Here is a 15,098-nt window from a genome sequence, read left to right as displayed (position 1 = left end):
GTATCACAGGGATCAGTGCTGGGTCCTCTGCTATTTGTGATTTTTATAAATGACTTGGAGGAGGGGGCTGAAGGGTGGGTCAGTAAATTTGCTGATGACGCCAAGATTGGTGGAGTAGTGGATGAGGTGGAGGGCTGTTGTACGTTGAAAAGAGACATTGATAGGATGCAGAGCTGGGCCGAAAAATGGAGGATGGACTTTAACCCTGATAAGTCCGAGGTGATTCATTTTGGTAGGACAAATTTGAATGCGTATTACAGGGTCAATGGCAGGGTTCTGAGGAATGTGGAGGAACAGAGAGATCTTGGGGTTCATGTCCACAGATTTCTGAAGGTTGCCACTCAAGTGGATAGAGCCGTGAAGAAGGCCTATAGTGTGTTAGTGTTTATTAACAGGGGGCTTGAGTTTAAGAGCCGTGGGGTTATGCTGCAACTGTACAGGACCCTGGCGAGACCACATTTGGAGTATTGTGTGCAGTTCTGGTCACCTCACTATGGGAAGGATGTGGATGCATTGGAAAGGATGCAAAGGAGATTTACCAGGATGCTACCTGGTTTGGAGGATAGGTCTTATGAGGAAAGGTTGAGGGAGCTAGGGCTTTTCTCTTTGGAGTGGAGGAGGATGAGTGGCAACTTAATAGAGGTTTATAAGATGATGAGGGGGATAGATATAGTGGACGTTCAGAGACTATTTCCTCAGGTGGATGTAGCTGTTACAAGGGGGCATAACCATAAGATTCAGGATGGGAGACATAGGAGGGATGTCCAAGGTAGGTTCTTTACTCAGAGAGTGGTTAGGGTGTGGAATGGACTGCCTGCTGTGATAGTGGAGTCGGACACTTTAGGAACTTTCAAGTGGTTACTGGATAGGCACATGGAGCACACCAGAATGACAGGGAGTGGGATAGTTTGATCTTGGTTTCGGACAAAGCTCGGCACAACATCGAGTGATGAAGGCCTGTTCTGTGCTGTGCTGTTCTATGTTCTATATTCATGGAATCATATCTTTTTTTTTTTTAGAAAATATTTTATTGAAGCATTTGTAATTTTCACAATTTAATATGTTGACATTTCTAAAACAACCGCGCGGGTCGACACGCAAAATTTCCCCCTAAATAACACAAATAATAAAACACTTCTCCCGCCCTGTCCCCAATTACCCGTATACGGAGTTTCCTGTCCTTATTTAATATTACCATGCCTCCTATATCCCTCCCCCTTTTTCCCTTTTTCCCCCCCCTTACTGCTGACATTCAATTTTTGTTAAAGAAATCGATGAATGGCTGCCAACTTCGGGCGAATCCCTGTATTGATCCTCTCAGAGCAAACTTGATTTTCTCAAGACTGAGAAACCCTCCCATATCGCTGACCAACACTCCTGTTTCCGGGGGCTCCGAGTCCCTCCATCTCAGCAAGATCCATCTCTGGGCCGCCAGGGAGGAGAAGGTCAGGATATCAGCCTCCCCCCCCCCCCCCCCTTTGCCCTCGGATCCTCCAACACCCCAAATATTGCCAATTCTGGACTCTGAGGTACCCTACCTTTAAGGACTTCTGACATAACATCTGCAAATCCCTGCCAGAATTCCCTCAGTTTTGGACATGCCCAAAACATATGAACATGGTTGGCCGGGGTGCCCCCACACCGTCCACATCTGTCCTCCACCTTCTTGAAGAACCTACTCATCCAGGCTACCGTTATGTAGGCCCTGTGGACTACCTTGAACTGAATCGAAGCTAAGTCTCGCACAGGACGAGGATGCATTTACCCTTTTCAAGGCTTTTTCCCACAGTTAAGTTTCCAGCTCCCCTCCTAGCTCCTCTTCCCACTTCCTCTTCACCTCTCTGATAGGGGCCCCTTCCCACTCTAACAATTCCCTGTATATCTCTGAAACCTTCCCACCTCCAACCCGTTTTTAAAAAAAAATTTAGATTACCCAATTATTTTTTCCAATTACGGGGCAATTTAGTGTGGCCAATCTACCTATCCTGCACATTTTTGGGTTGTGGGGGTGAAACCCACGCAGACACGGGGAGAATGTGCAAACTCCACACGGACAGTGATCCAGAGCCGGGATCGAACCTGGGACGTCAGCGCCGTGAGGCAGCTGTGCTAACCACTAGGCCACCGTGCTGCCCTCAACCCCTGTTTTTGACAGCACTTTATCCTGTAGTTCCCTCGGGGGGAGGCGAGGAAAGCTTGGGACCTGCCTCCGTACAAAGTCCCGCACTCGAAGGTAGCGAAACCCGTTCCCACCCGGCAAATCAAACTCCTCTTCTAATGTCTCCAAGGTCGGAAAGCCCTCCTGGATGAATAGATCCCCAAACCTCTCCATCCCTGCCCGCTGCCGTACCTTAAAGCCCCCATCCAGCCCCCCTGGGACAAACTGGTGATTGTCACAGATCGGTGACCACACTCCAGTCTCATATGCTGCCTCCATTGCCCCCACACCCTTAGGGCTGCCACAACCACCGGACTGGTAGACGACCGAGCCGGCGAGAACGGCAAGGGCGCTGTCAGTGCAGCCTCCAAACTCATACCCTTGCAGGATGCTGCCTCCATCTGTTCCCAGACCGACCCCTCCCCCACTACCCACTTCCTAACCATCGATATGTTGGCAGCCCAGTAATAGTTAATGAAGCTCGGGAGAACCAAGCCCCCTTCTCCGTAGGTCCGTTCCAGGAGTACCCTCCTTACTCTCGGGGGTTTTACCGCCCATATAAACCTCATTATCGCCGCATTCATACTTCTGATAAAAGCCTTTGGGACAAAAATCGGGAGACATTGAAAAATGAAAAGCAGTCTCGGAAGGACCGTCATCTTCACTGTCTGAACCCTCCCTGACAGCGTCAGTGGGAGCATTTCCCATCTACAGAAATCCCTTCTCATTTGATCCACTGCTTTGCCCAAATTTAACTTGTGATGCTGCCACCAATCCTTGGCCACTTGAATCCCCAGATACCTAAAACTCCTTCCAACTACATCATTGCTCACAGATCTCCTCATCCGCTAACAGCCCTGTATCCTGTCTCCACTGTGGGTGCTGGGACATTCCCCTGTCTGCCCACAGGTCTGTCCAGTGTGGTGCATGATCTGAGACCACAATTGCTGAGTACTCAGTGTCCTCAACCCCTGCTAACAGTGTTTTATCCAGCACGAAGAAATCTATCCTGAAATACGCCTTATGTACATGGGAGTAGAATGAATATTCCCTGCTACTTGATCTCTCAAATCTCCGCTGATCTACCTCTCCCATGCGTCCATGAACCCCCGCAGTTCCTTTCCCATTGCTGATAGTTTCCCCGACCTAGCACTCGACCGGTGCAATCTCGGGTCCAGTGCTGTATTAAAGTCACCACCCATAATTAGCCGGTGCGAGTCTCGAGGTCTGGGATCTTTAAACAAGACAAAACAAAACACAACTATTTTTCTCTCTTTTCCCCCCCTCCCCCCACTTTAACCCTTCCCCCAAGCTCAGTCCACCACAATTTAAATTTAAAAGTGCTTAAGCCAGATTATTGGCTTTCATAAAAGTAGCTACCTCTTCCGGAGAGTTAAAGTACAGCTCCCGGTTTTCGTAGGTCACCCAAAGACGAGCCGGGTGTAGCAGTCCAAATGTTATGTCTTTCGCAAACAGCGCTGCCTTAACTTTTTGTTGAAATTTGCTCTCCTCTTTGCGAGTTCTGGTGCCCAATCTTGGTACACCCGGATCTCTGATTCTTCCCACATATACCGTTTTGTCTGCCTCGCCCACTTCATGATACGCTCTTTGTCGAGGAATCTATGTAGCCTCACCACCGTGGCCCTCAGGGGCTCACAACCCTAGGGCTTACGTATGAGCACCCTATGTACACGGTCCACCTCCAGTGGCTTGTCAACACATCGGTCTCGACCATCTCCTGCAACATCTTCCCCAAATAGGTACCTGCATCTGATCCCTCCTTTCCCTCTGGCAGCCCGACGATTTGGATATTTTGCTGCGAGACCGGTTCTCCAAGTCTCCCTTATCCAGCAGTCGTTTCTGGCTGTCATGTAGTATGCTAATTTCCAAAGCCATTGCTATGGACTCCGCCTCTCGTTCACACGACTGCTCCTGCAACTTTTGAATCTCCTGTCCCTGCGTCGTAATTTTCTCGTCCCCCCGGTCAACCACCTCCTTAATCGAGGCTATCATCTGGGTTATGTCATCTGCATACTCCTTACGATGCCTGGTGAACTTCTCATCCAGGTACTTGACCCATTGCTCCATCGACAGTGAGCTGGCGTGGGCACGCTTTGTCTTGTTATCATTGTGCTCGATGGCCTTGCTTTTACTCATCATTAGGTTTCTCCTTTTTCGACCCTTATTTGGACACGATTCCATAAATTGAGGGTCACCTCCTTTTCCCCTCCCTTCGATCAACTTATGTTGAAAAATTTCCTGAAAAATCCGGCTTAAAAACCATTAAAAAAAACCACGAAGGGTGAGAGCTGCTGAATGTGCGACCGTTCACTCCATGGTCGCCACCGGAACTGAATCATATCTTAGTGCCCCAGGAACCACCATCACCACCCCTGGGTCTGTTCTGCCGGTGGGTCAGGGCAGAACACCAGCGACAGTAGCACCGTGATATACAGCTGGGATTGGGGTTGCCCTGGGAGTCCTTAACAATGACTACAGACTTCATGAAGCCTTACACATAAGGTCAAATATGGGCAAGGAAATCACCGTCTACGGATTACCGTCTACTGCATCACCCTCCCCTCCAGGTTCGTTCTTATCTATGTTAAACACCAATTGGAAGAAGCACTGAGGCAGTGGCAGTGGGGTAAAATGTACTTTGCGTGAGGGGCTTTGATGTCCATCACCAAAAGTGGCTCGGTAGCCCCACCAGTGACTGAACTGGCCGGGTATCTAAAGGAAATAACTGCTAGATTGAGTGGCAGGTGTAAGGGTCCTTGTGGAGACAAAGACCAGTCTTCACAATGAGGACACCCTGTGTTGTGTGGCACTACCACCGTCCATGAAATGAATGAATGAAATGAAAATCGCTTATTGTCACGAGTAGGCTTCAATGAAGTTACTGTGAAAAGCCCCTAGTCGCCACATTCCGGCGCCTGTCCGGGGAGGCTGGTACGGGAATCGAACCGTGTTGCTGGCCTGCTTGGTCTGCTTTATAAACCAGCGAGTTAGCCTTGTGAGCTAAACCAGCCCCTAAACCATAACCAACAGATCAGACCTAAGCTCTGCAGTCCTGCTATTCAGTTGTGAATGGTGGTGGACAATTAAATATCCCATCCTCAATGATCGAGAAACCCAGCACATTAGTGAGCACATGAGACAAGGCTGAAACATTTGCAGCCATCATCCGATGAAGTGCCGAGTGGTTGGTAGATCCATCTTGGTCTTCTGCTGGTGTCCCCAACATCACAGATACCACTCCACATGACATTAAGAAGTTGGAGGCACTGGATACTGCAAAGGTTCTGAGCCCTGGCAACATTCTAGCAATAGTCCTGAAGACTTGTACTGCAGAACTTATCAGGCCCGTAGCTTGTTCCAGTACATCTACAACAGTGTCCACAAAAAGCAGGGAAAATCCAACCCGACCAATTACCACCCAATCAGAATACTCTTGATCATCAGGAAAGTGACAGTGTTGTTGACCATGCTATTAAGTGGCACTTACACATCAATAACCTGCTCAGTTTGGGTTCCTGCAAAGTTACTCATCTGACTCCAGTACAGCCTTTATCCAAGCATGAACACCAGAGGTAAGATAAGAGAGTTTGTCCTTAAAATCAAGGCAACATTTGCCTGAGTGTGACATCAAGGAGCTCTGGGAAAACTGGGGGGGGGGGGGGGGGGGGGGGGGTGGACTCAGCTGTGTGGAGTCAGATCTGGCACAAAGGAAGAGGATTGTGGTGGTTGGAGGTCCATCATCTCAGCTCTAGGCCCTTCCCTCCAAGCCTGTACCAGTCATGGTGCCACCCTTGGCCAAAACCCTCAACATTTCCTAGTGCCGTTACCCTCCGCACCCATCCTATCCATGTATTTGTTGAGATGTCTTTTGAATGGCGTTAATGTCGGCATTAATGTATCTGCTTCCACAACCTCCCCTGGCAGCACATTCCAGGCACTCACCACCCTCTGGGGCAAAGTTTAGAGGAGAAGTGCGAGGCAGGTTTTTTACGCTGAGGGAGGTGAGTGCCTGGAATGCATTGCCAGGGGAAGTTGTGGAAGCATTAATGGCATTCAAAAGGCATCTTGACAAACACATGGCTAGGATGGGTATAGAGGGATAAGGCACAAGGAAGTGCTGAGGGTTTTGGCCAAGGGTGGTATGACCGGTACAGGCTTGGAGGGCTGAAGGGCCTGTTCCTGTGCTGTATTGTTCTTTGTTCTGTGTAAATAAAAAATAAAAAAAACCTGCCTTGCACATCTCCTCTAAACTTTGCCCCATGGACCTTGAACCTATGTCCCCTAGTGACTGACCCCTCCACCCTGGGAAAGAGGGTGCAAGTAACAACTGTGCTATACATGTGCCATTCAATAACTACCTCCAGCAAGAAAGAATCCAACCATATTCCCTTGACATTGTTGGAAGTAAGTTGTATTTGTGTGCTGGGCATAAAGTATAGCTTAAATTTTTATTTAAAAGTTTTATATGTTGCCTGTAAATCTTGTGGGGTTGTTTAGATGCCTGCACTTCCTGAAGTTTTAATGACACTAAAACAAGCAGAGGATATAAAATAAAAACTGGCCCCACAGAGATAGCAATAGTTGTTGGTTCAGTTGAGAGACGGTCAGTGCAGTTGGATGCACAATTTCACAGACATTTGATTTGATTTATTATTGTCACATGTACTAGTATATAGTGAAAAGTATTGTTTCTTGCATGCTATACAAACAATGCATACCGTACATAGGGAAGGAAGGAGAGACTGCAGAATATAATGTTACAGTCATAACTAGGGTGTAGAGAAATTAATGAGGTAGGTCCATTCAAAAGTCTGATGGCAGCAGGGAAGAAGCTGTTGTTGGTATGGTTGGTACGTGACCTCAAACCTTTGTATCTTTGTTCTGACGGAAGAAGGTGGAAGAGAGTATGTCCGGGGTGGGTGGGGTCCTTAAAATATGCTGGCTGCCTTTCCGAGGCAGTGGGAATTGTAGATAGCGTCAGTGGATGGGAAGTTGGTTTGCGTGATGGATTGGGCTACATTCACAACCTTTTGTAATTTCCTGAGGTCTTTGGCAGAGCAGGATCCATACCAAGCTGTGATACAACCAGAAAGGATGCTTTCTATGATGCATCTGTAAAAGTTGGTGAGAATCATAGCTGACATGCCAAATTTCCTTAGTCTTCTGAAAAAGTAGAGTCATTGGTGGGCTTTGTCAACACAGGCAGATTAATGCAAGGGAACAGAAAGCAAGTCCCAAACTAAAAAAAATCAAAAAGTACCATAAACCAGGGAATGGGGAAGAAGGAAGCCTGAGGAAGATGGTGAAGTCAAGGAACAAGGTATGGGAATCTGGAAAACGGGTCCTGTTCAGCGAATAGTATTGGAACGGACAAAAAACTCCAAATTCAAGAGACTAGAGTTACAAGAAAAGGACATCAAGCAAAAAGGCAGAAGATTTGAGGAGACCACCAAAGGTTGTTGACTCCTGACTATGAGCTGTGAGGCAGTGGTGTTCGAGAAGGCGATGCTTGATTACGTGTGACATTCCACGGCAGGGAAGGGAGGCAATGGGATAGTGGAATTGTCACTTGACTAATATTATAGGGACCTAGGGTAATGTTCTGGGGACCCAGAATGAATCCCATCATGGCAGATGGTGAAATTTGAATTAAATTAAAAATCTGGAAATGAAAGGTGACCACGAAACCATTGTCATTAAAACCCACCTCGTTTACAAATATCCTTTAGAGAAGGAAATCTGCTATCCTTACCTGGTCGGCCTACGTATGACTCCAGACCCACAGCAATGTGGCTGAGTCTTAAAATGACCCTCGAGGGCAATTAGGAACTGCTTGCCCAGCCAGTGATGCCTGCAACCCATGAAAGAACTTTAAAACATTTATATGGATAGATTCAAGACTTTGGCAATGGATCCTTGGTAAAGATATCTTGGAGAGTAGAGTTTGGAAACCGTCGGACCACTTGACTCACAGTGTGACAGGAGTCTTGGGTGATTTGCTGAGAAATCCGTAGAAGTTGTTTTGGGTTTCGTACTATGGGGTGGCTGACCACAGTTTCCTTCTAGTTTATGTAAACTGTGTATTTACAGAGAACATTAGACTATAAGGTAGATTTTGTAACTTCCTTACTAATCTGTATATATCTATGGTATAGTGGAGTGAGGAGTAGTGTTATTTTAGTTAATTTCCTTAATAAATGTTTTATTCTTCAGTTGAAAGTTCATTAGCTAGCTCCTCTGACATTGTTCAGCTGCTGCTTTCCACGTAACTAAATTTAAATTAAAAGTTAGCATCTATCAATCCGGGTTCCACTCTGGAATCTGACTTTTCTAGTTGTAACATCAGCTGGGATCATAACAAAAGTCAGTGGTAATTATTTTTGCTGAATCCCTCGCTATCAACATCCTGAAAGTTCCCATTAATCAGAAACTGAACTGGACCAGCCATATAATAATAATCTTTATTAGTGTCACAAGTAGACTTACATTAACACTGCAATGAAGTTACTGTGAAAAGCCCCGAGTCGCCACACTCCGGCACCTGTTCAGGTACACGGAGGGAAAATTCAGAATGTCTAATTCATCTAAATACTGTGGCTTCAAGAGCAGGTCAAAGCTGGGAATCCTGTAGCGAGTGATTTGCGTCCTGACTCCCCAATGCCTGTCCCATCTACAAGGCACAAATTAGGAGTGTGGTGGAATACTCTCCACTTGCCTGGATGAGTGTAACTTCAGAAACACTGGAAGGTCAACATCATCCAGCACAAAGTAGTCCGCTTGTTTGGTACCCTATCCACCACTTTCAACATCCACTCCCTCTACCACCGAGGCACAGTAACAGCCGTGTGTACCATCCACAAGATGTACTGCAGGAACTCACCAAAGCTCCTTCAGCAGCAACTTCCAAACCCACTACCATCTAAAGGAACAAGAGCACAGAGACAAGTGTACACCACCACCCAGAAGTTCTCCTCCACGTCACTCACCATTGTGACTTGGAAATATATTACTGTTCCTTCACTGTCACTGGGCCAAAATCAAAGAGCAGCAGAGACAAGGGAACACTTCCACCTAGAAATTCCCCTCCAAGTCACTCACCATCATATATCTCCGTTCCTTCACTCACTGGGTCAAAATCCTGGAACTCCCTCCGGAAGTTGCATATAAAGGGTGTACAGGAGAGTGTATCCGTGCACATAATCTGAACTCGGATAACTGGTGCTTAAAATGCTCAAAGTAAGCCTTCAAAGTTGCGTACCAAGGATTGTAAATCAATTTGTTAAACTGCCACATAAAAATGTGAACAGTGATTTTCGTTGACATGAGCAGTCAGAGTCCCAGCGAAAGCTGCAAAGTCAGTCAGTTTTTTTTTTCAGGAAACTGCAAGAGGCAATTTCAGCCAGGCTTGAGAAGAATACAGGACAGTTAGAAGAGGATTTCTGTTTGAGACTCGTATAGGGAAATGTGGTGTATTCTTGAACTTTGTATTATAATAAAAAAACCAAGTATATTGATTGGACTTGATTCAGTCTCTTGCTATGAATAAAACTTTATAGTTTGTATCTGGCCTCATGTTGAAAATATTCTAGACAAACGGAGTCATGTAAATACCACGTCAGGTGGGATCCAGTTCAGATCTTAAGATGGGTATTATTTTATCTCTGGGTTATGCTGTAAAAGAAGCAGATGCTGTTGACAACAGGTGTGGGATCTAGTTCGGGGGCGTGGGGTCCAGTTGGGGGGGAGGGGCTGTGGGTTCCAGTGGGGGGGAGGGGCTGTGGGATCCAGTGGGGGGGAGGGGTGTGGGATCCAGTGAGGGGAGGGGTGTGGGATCAAGTTGGGGGGATCCAGTTGGAGGGGGGAGGGGGTGTGGGATCCAGTTGGGGTGAAGGGGGCATGGGATCCAGTTGGAGGTGGTATGGGTGGGGTGGGGAGGGGGCACATGGGATCCAGTTGGAGGAAGTGGGTGTGGGATCCAGTTGGGGGTGGGGAGGGCTCCAGTTGAGGGGAGAGAGCATGTAGGATCCAGTTGGAGGAAGGGCACGTGGGATCCAGTTGGGGTGAAGGGGACGTGGGATCCAGTTGGGGTGAAGGGGACGTGGGATCCAGTTGGGGTGAAGGGGACATTGGATCCAGTTGGGGTGAAGGGGACGTGGGATCCAGTTGGGGTGAAGGGGATGTGGGATCCAGTTGGGGTGAAGGGGACCTGGGATCCAGTTGGGGTGATCCAGTTAATGCTGCTGAGCCGAATCATTATTATGGTGATAAAGGCATCATAGCACATTTCAGTTGCCATATAACCAAGTGCATCCTTTTAATTTTAGTCAGCTAAAGCCAACAGGTGTGTTTATTATTAAAGAAGTTGACATTAGTGCAAGATTTGCACAGAAACACATTTGTACAAAACTTAAATTACAGGGCACACGGGTTGGAAATTAGGAATAGAGTAAATTTATACAAATCTTTCATCCAGACGATACCTTTTATCGGATTTTACACCACCGTTGGGGTGGATAGTGGATATCAATTGATTTGAGAGATGTTCTCTGAAAGATTTGAGGTAGGCTTGAAATAACAGAAGAGAAAAGAACAACACAACACAGGAACAGGGCGTTCTGCCCTTCCAAGCCTGCACTTGTCGTGATACCAATCTTGGCCAAAACCCTCAGCACTTCCTAGTGCTGTATCCCTCTATATCCATCCTATCCATATGTTTGTTAAGGTGCCTTTGGAACGGCGTAAATGTATCTGCTTCCACAACCTACCCTGGCAACGGGTTCCAGGCACTCACCACCCTCTGTGTAAAAAAAAAAAACCCAAAAAACTGCTCGCACATCTCTAAATTTTGCCCCACAACCTTAAACCTATGCCCCCTGGTGACTGACCCCTCCACCCTGGGAGAGAGTGCCTGCCCATCCACTCTATCCAAGCCCCTCATAATCTTGTCGACCTCTATCAGGTCACCCCTAAACCCCCGTCTTTCTAATGAAAACATAAGAACTAGGAGCAGGAGTAGGCCATCTGGCCCCTCGAGCCTGCTCCGCCATTCAATGAGATCATGGCTGATCTTTTGTGGACTCAGCTCCACTTTCCGGCCCGAACACCATAACCCTTTATTCTTCAAAAAACTATCTATCTTTACCTTAAAAACATGTAATGAAGGAGCCTCAACTGCTTCACTGGGCAAGGAATTCCATAGATGAAAACAGTCTGAGTCTATTCAGCCTCTCCACATAGCTAACACCCTCCTGACCAGACAGCATCCTGGTAAACCTCCTCTTGCACCCTCTCCAAAGCCTCCACATCCTTCTGGTAGTGTGGCGACCAGAATTGTGTGCAATATCCCAAGTGCGGCATTACTAAGGTTCTATACAACTGTAGCATAACTTGCCAGTTTTTATGCTCGATGCCCCATCTAATGAAGACCAGCATTCCGTATGCTTTCTTGACTACTTTGTCCACTTGTGTTGCCACCTTCAAAGATCTGTGGACCTGTACGCCCAGATCTCTGACTTTCTGTATTACTCTTTTTTAAAATTTGAAGTACCCAATTCATTTTTTCCAATTAAGGGGCAATTTAGTGTGTCAAATCCACCTACCCTATGCATCTTTGGGTTGTGGGGCGAAACCCACGCAAACACGGGGAGAACGTGTAAACTCCAGACGGACAGTGACCCAGAGCCGGGATCGAACCTGGGACTTTGGCGCCGTGAGGCAGCGGTGCTAACCACTACACCACCGTGCTGCCCAGACTTTCTATATTCCGAAGAGTTTTGCCATTTATGGTATATGTTCGACCAAAATGCATTACCTTATATTTTTCCGGATTAAGGACATGCAAAAGGAGGTGCTTTTGATAGGCTTGTCTTGATAGGCAATATACTTTGTGAATCCTGAGTAAAGAATTTCCTGCTACATTGTGTTCTATAGAGAGAAGGCGATCTTCCATTTCATATTCCGTCCTTGGGCCACAATGGGCAAACTGAATAGATTAACACCTGAAGTAGCAAACTGCCCTAAATTATTCCTGAAAACAGGAGTCCTCTTTTAACAACAGCACAAGTGTTGGACTTGGAGATAACTCGCTCTTCAGCTTGTTTGATTAACCAATTAAGACATTAAGGGCTAACAGGAGACTCAAGTTGAAGTCACAGGTAGCAGTTGGGGAATTCATTTTATATAAATATGTCTAGTTTTAGTGATGATAAATCAATGTTCTCTTTAAAATTTAGTTGTGTTCAGTCCCTTTAACTATTTTTGCACCGCTGCACACGTGTTTTTATCAAAGCTACCGATCAGGCTGCTTAACAGCCACACAGATTGCAAAAGCATTTGTGATCATGTCCTGAAAACACCTTTTCTGGAAGAAGTCTGACTGCAGACCCAGGACAGTGTGGTTGACTCTTAACTGTCCTCTGGCCTAACAAGTCATTCAGTTGTATCAAACCTCCAGAAAAACTGTAATCCACATTGGCTGCAGCAGTTCAAGAAGTCAGCTCACCCACCAAATTTTAAGATTCTTGTTTGGTTTGGGATTTGCATTATGCCATTGACAATGTTCAAAGAATTTACAGTGCAGAAGGAGGCCATTTGGCCCATCGAGTCTGCACCAACCCTTGAAAAGAGCACCCTACTTAAGCCCACGCCTCCACCTTATCCCTGTAACTCCATGACCCCCACCAAACCAAAGATATATGAACGGTTGGGGAACAGAGAGAAGTAGACCTTGGTAAATAGGCAACAGGTTTAGATAAAGGATCTTGTTCGGCGCAGGCTGGGAGGGTCGAAGGGCCTGTTCCTGTGCTGTAATTTTCTTTGTTCTTTGTAAACCTTTCGAACACAAAGAAGAAATTTAGCAAAGCCAATCCACCTAACCACATCTTTGGATTGTGGGAGGAAACTGGATCACCCGGAGGAAACCCACGCAGACATAAGAACATAACATAAGAACTAGGAGCAGGAATAGGCCATCTGGCCCCTCGAGCCTGCTCCGCCATTCAATGAGATCATGGCTGATCTTTTGTGGACTCAGCTCCACTTTCCGGCCCGAACACCATAACCCTTAATCCCTTTATTCTTCAAAAAACTATCTATCTTTACCTTAAAAACATTTAATGAAGGAGCCTCAACTGCTTCACTGGGCAAGGAATTCCATAGATTCACAACCCTCTGGGTGAAGAAGTTCCTCTTAAACTCATTCCTAAATCTACTTCCCCTTATTTTGAGGCTATGTCCCCTAGTTCTGCTTTCACCCGCCAGTGGAAACAACCTGCCCGCATCTATCCTATCTATTCCCTTCATAATTTTAAATGTTTCTATAAGATACCCCCCTCATCCTTCTAAATTCCAACGAGTACAGTCCCAGTCTACTCAACCTCTCCTCATAATCCAACCCCTTCAGCTCTGGGATTAACCTAGTGAATCACCTCTGCACACCCTCCAGTGCCAGTATGTCCTTTCTCAAGTAAGGAGACCAGAACTGAACACAATACTCCAGGTGTGAGCTCACTAACACCTTATACAATTGCAACGTAACCTCCCTAGTCTTAAACTCCATCCCTCTAGCAATGAAGGACAACATTCCATTTGCCTTCTTAATCACCTGTTGCACCTGTAAACCAACTTTCTGTGACTCATGCACTAGCACACCCAGGTCTCTCTGCACAGCGGCATGCTTTAATATTTTATCGTTTAAATAATAATCCCGTTTGCTGTCATTCCTACCAAAATGGATAACCTCACATTTGTCAACATTGTATTCAATCTGCCAGACCCTAGCCCATTCACTTAACCTATCCAAATCCCTCTGCAGACTTCCAGTATCCTCTGCACTTTTCGCTTTACCACTCATCTTAGTGTCATCTGCAAACTTGGACACAAAGTTGGTCCCCAACTCCAAATCACCATACATGGGGAGGAAGTGAAAACTCCACACAGACAGTCACCCAAGGTGGGAATTGAACCTGGGTCCCTGGAGCTGTGAGGAAGCAGTGCTGCCCACTGTGTCACCATGCTGCCCACTAATCATCCTACAAACTAATAAAAAACAAATCAATGCATTTGAGATGGTGCATTCTTTGTGAAACTACTGTATTCACTATTGACTCATAGATTGTGGTTATAGTTTTTTTTGTCTCTCCTGTCTTCCCCAGAGTTTCTTGGGCGGTTTGTTTACTCCAGTGTGTGACATCAATATCGTTCTCAATGATGCAGACACCAGGAAAACAGCAGAGATTAAAAGTGAAGATGGCAAAATAGAGAAACATTATCTGTTTTATGATGGTGAATCTGTAACAGGGAAGGTAAGCGTTTACTATTTGTTATGGTCATTTCTTCCACCAATTCTCTTTTGAAAAGGGAGGACTTGAGGGATTCAAACACTAGTTCTTCACATGAGGAAATTCCTCAAATGAGGAAATGAGGAAAGTTGCTGCGAAACAGCTGAAAACATGGAATTACTATTGGAACATGCTTACCATCTCTTCCCCATTGTTTGTATTTTTTCTCAGTGTGTGGTGACTTTGCATTTACAACCCATCCCTGGATACTCTGTGAAGGTGGTGGGTCTTGTCCTGAACCTCTGCACTCTGGCAGCAGTGGTGTTCTCTCTCAGTATTGTTGAGAAACAGTTTGTGGATGATACTGCAGTGCAGTGAGAACCAAGGATACAGAAAGGGATTAAGATTGTTTATGTGGGCAGGCAGATTAAATTGTCCAACCCACCACCTAAAGATCACTATACTGGCTAGTATTACAAGGCGAACAGCGAGTCAGACCAGCCGAAAACTCTGTAAATGAATTGATGATGCTGATGTGGTTTTAAAATGGATCAGTGGTAAGTGACGATACAAACTTGGCAAAGTACCCAAATGAATATTTTGCTTCCTTTCCACACGGAAGTGATATATGCAACAGGTCA

The 15,098-nt window shown here is 46.1% G+C and overlaps 1 protein-coding gene across 6 annotated transcripts in view; it reads left to right on the top strand.

The window, feature by feature from the left end:
- Window positions 1–15,098, top strand: part of vps26a (VPS26, retromer complex component A) — a 102,910-nt gene that overhangs the window by 23,735 nt on the left and 64,077 nt on the right. For all 6 annotated transcript variants that reach the window (XM_038821940.1, XM_038821939.1, XM_038821934.1 and 3 more), the window contains exon 2: window positions 14,332–14,481. In XM_038821940.1, coding sequence (XP_038677868.1) covers window positions 14,332–14,481 — 150 coding nt within the window. The remainder of the gene's footprint in view (window positions 1–14,331; window positions 14,482–15,098) is intronic.

The sequence above is a fragment of the Scyliorhinus canicula genome, chromosome 16, assembly GCF_902713615.1.
Source record: "Scyliorhinus canicula chromosome 16, sScyCan1.1, whole genome shotgun sequence".
NCBI classification, from domain to species: domain Eukaryota; kingdom Metazoa; phylum Chordata; class Chondrichthyes; order Carcharhiniformes; family Scyliorhinidae; genus Scyliorhinus; species Scyliorhinus canicula.
Note: the sequence above shows the minus strand (reverse complement) of the source record. Positions and strands in the feature narration are given on the sequence as shown.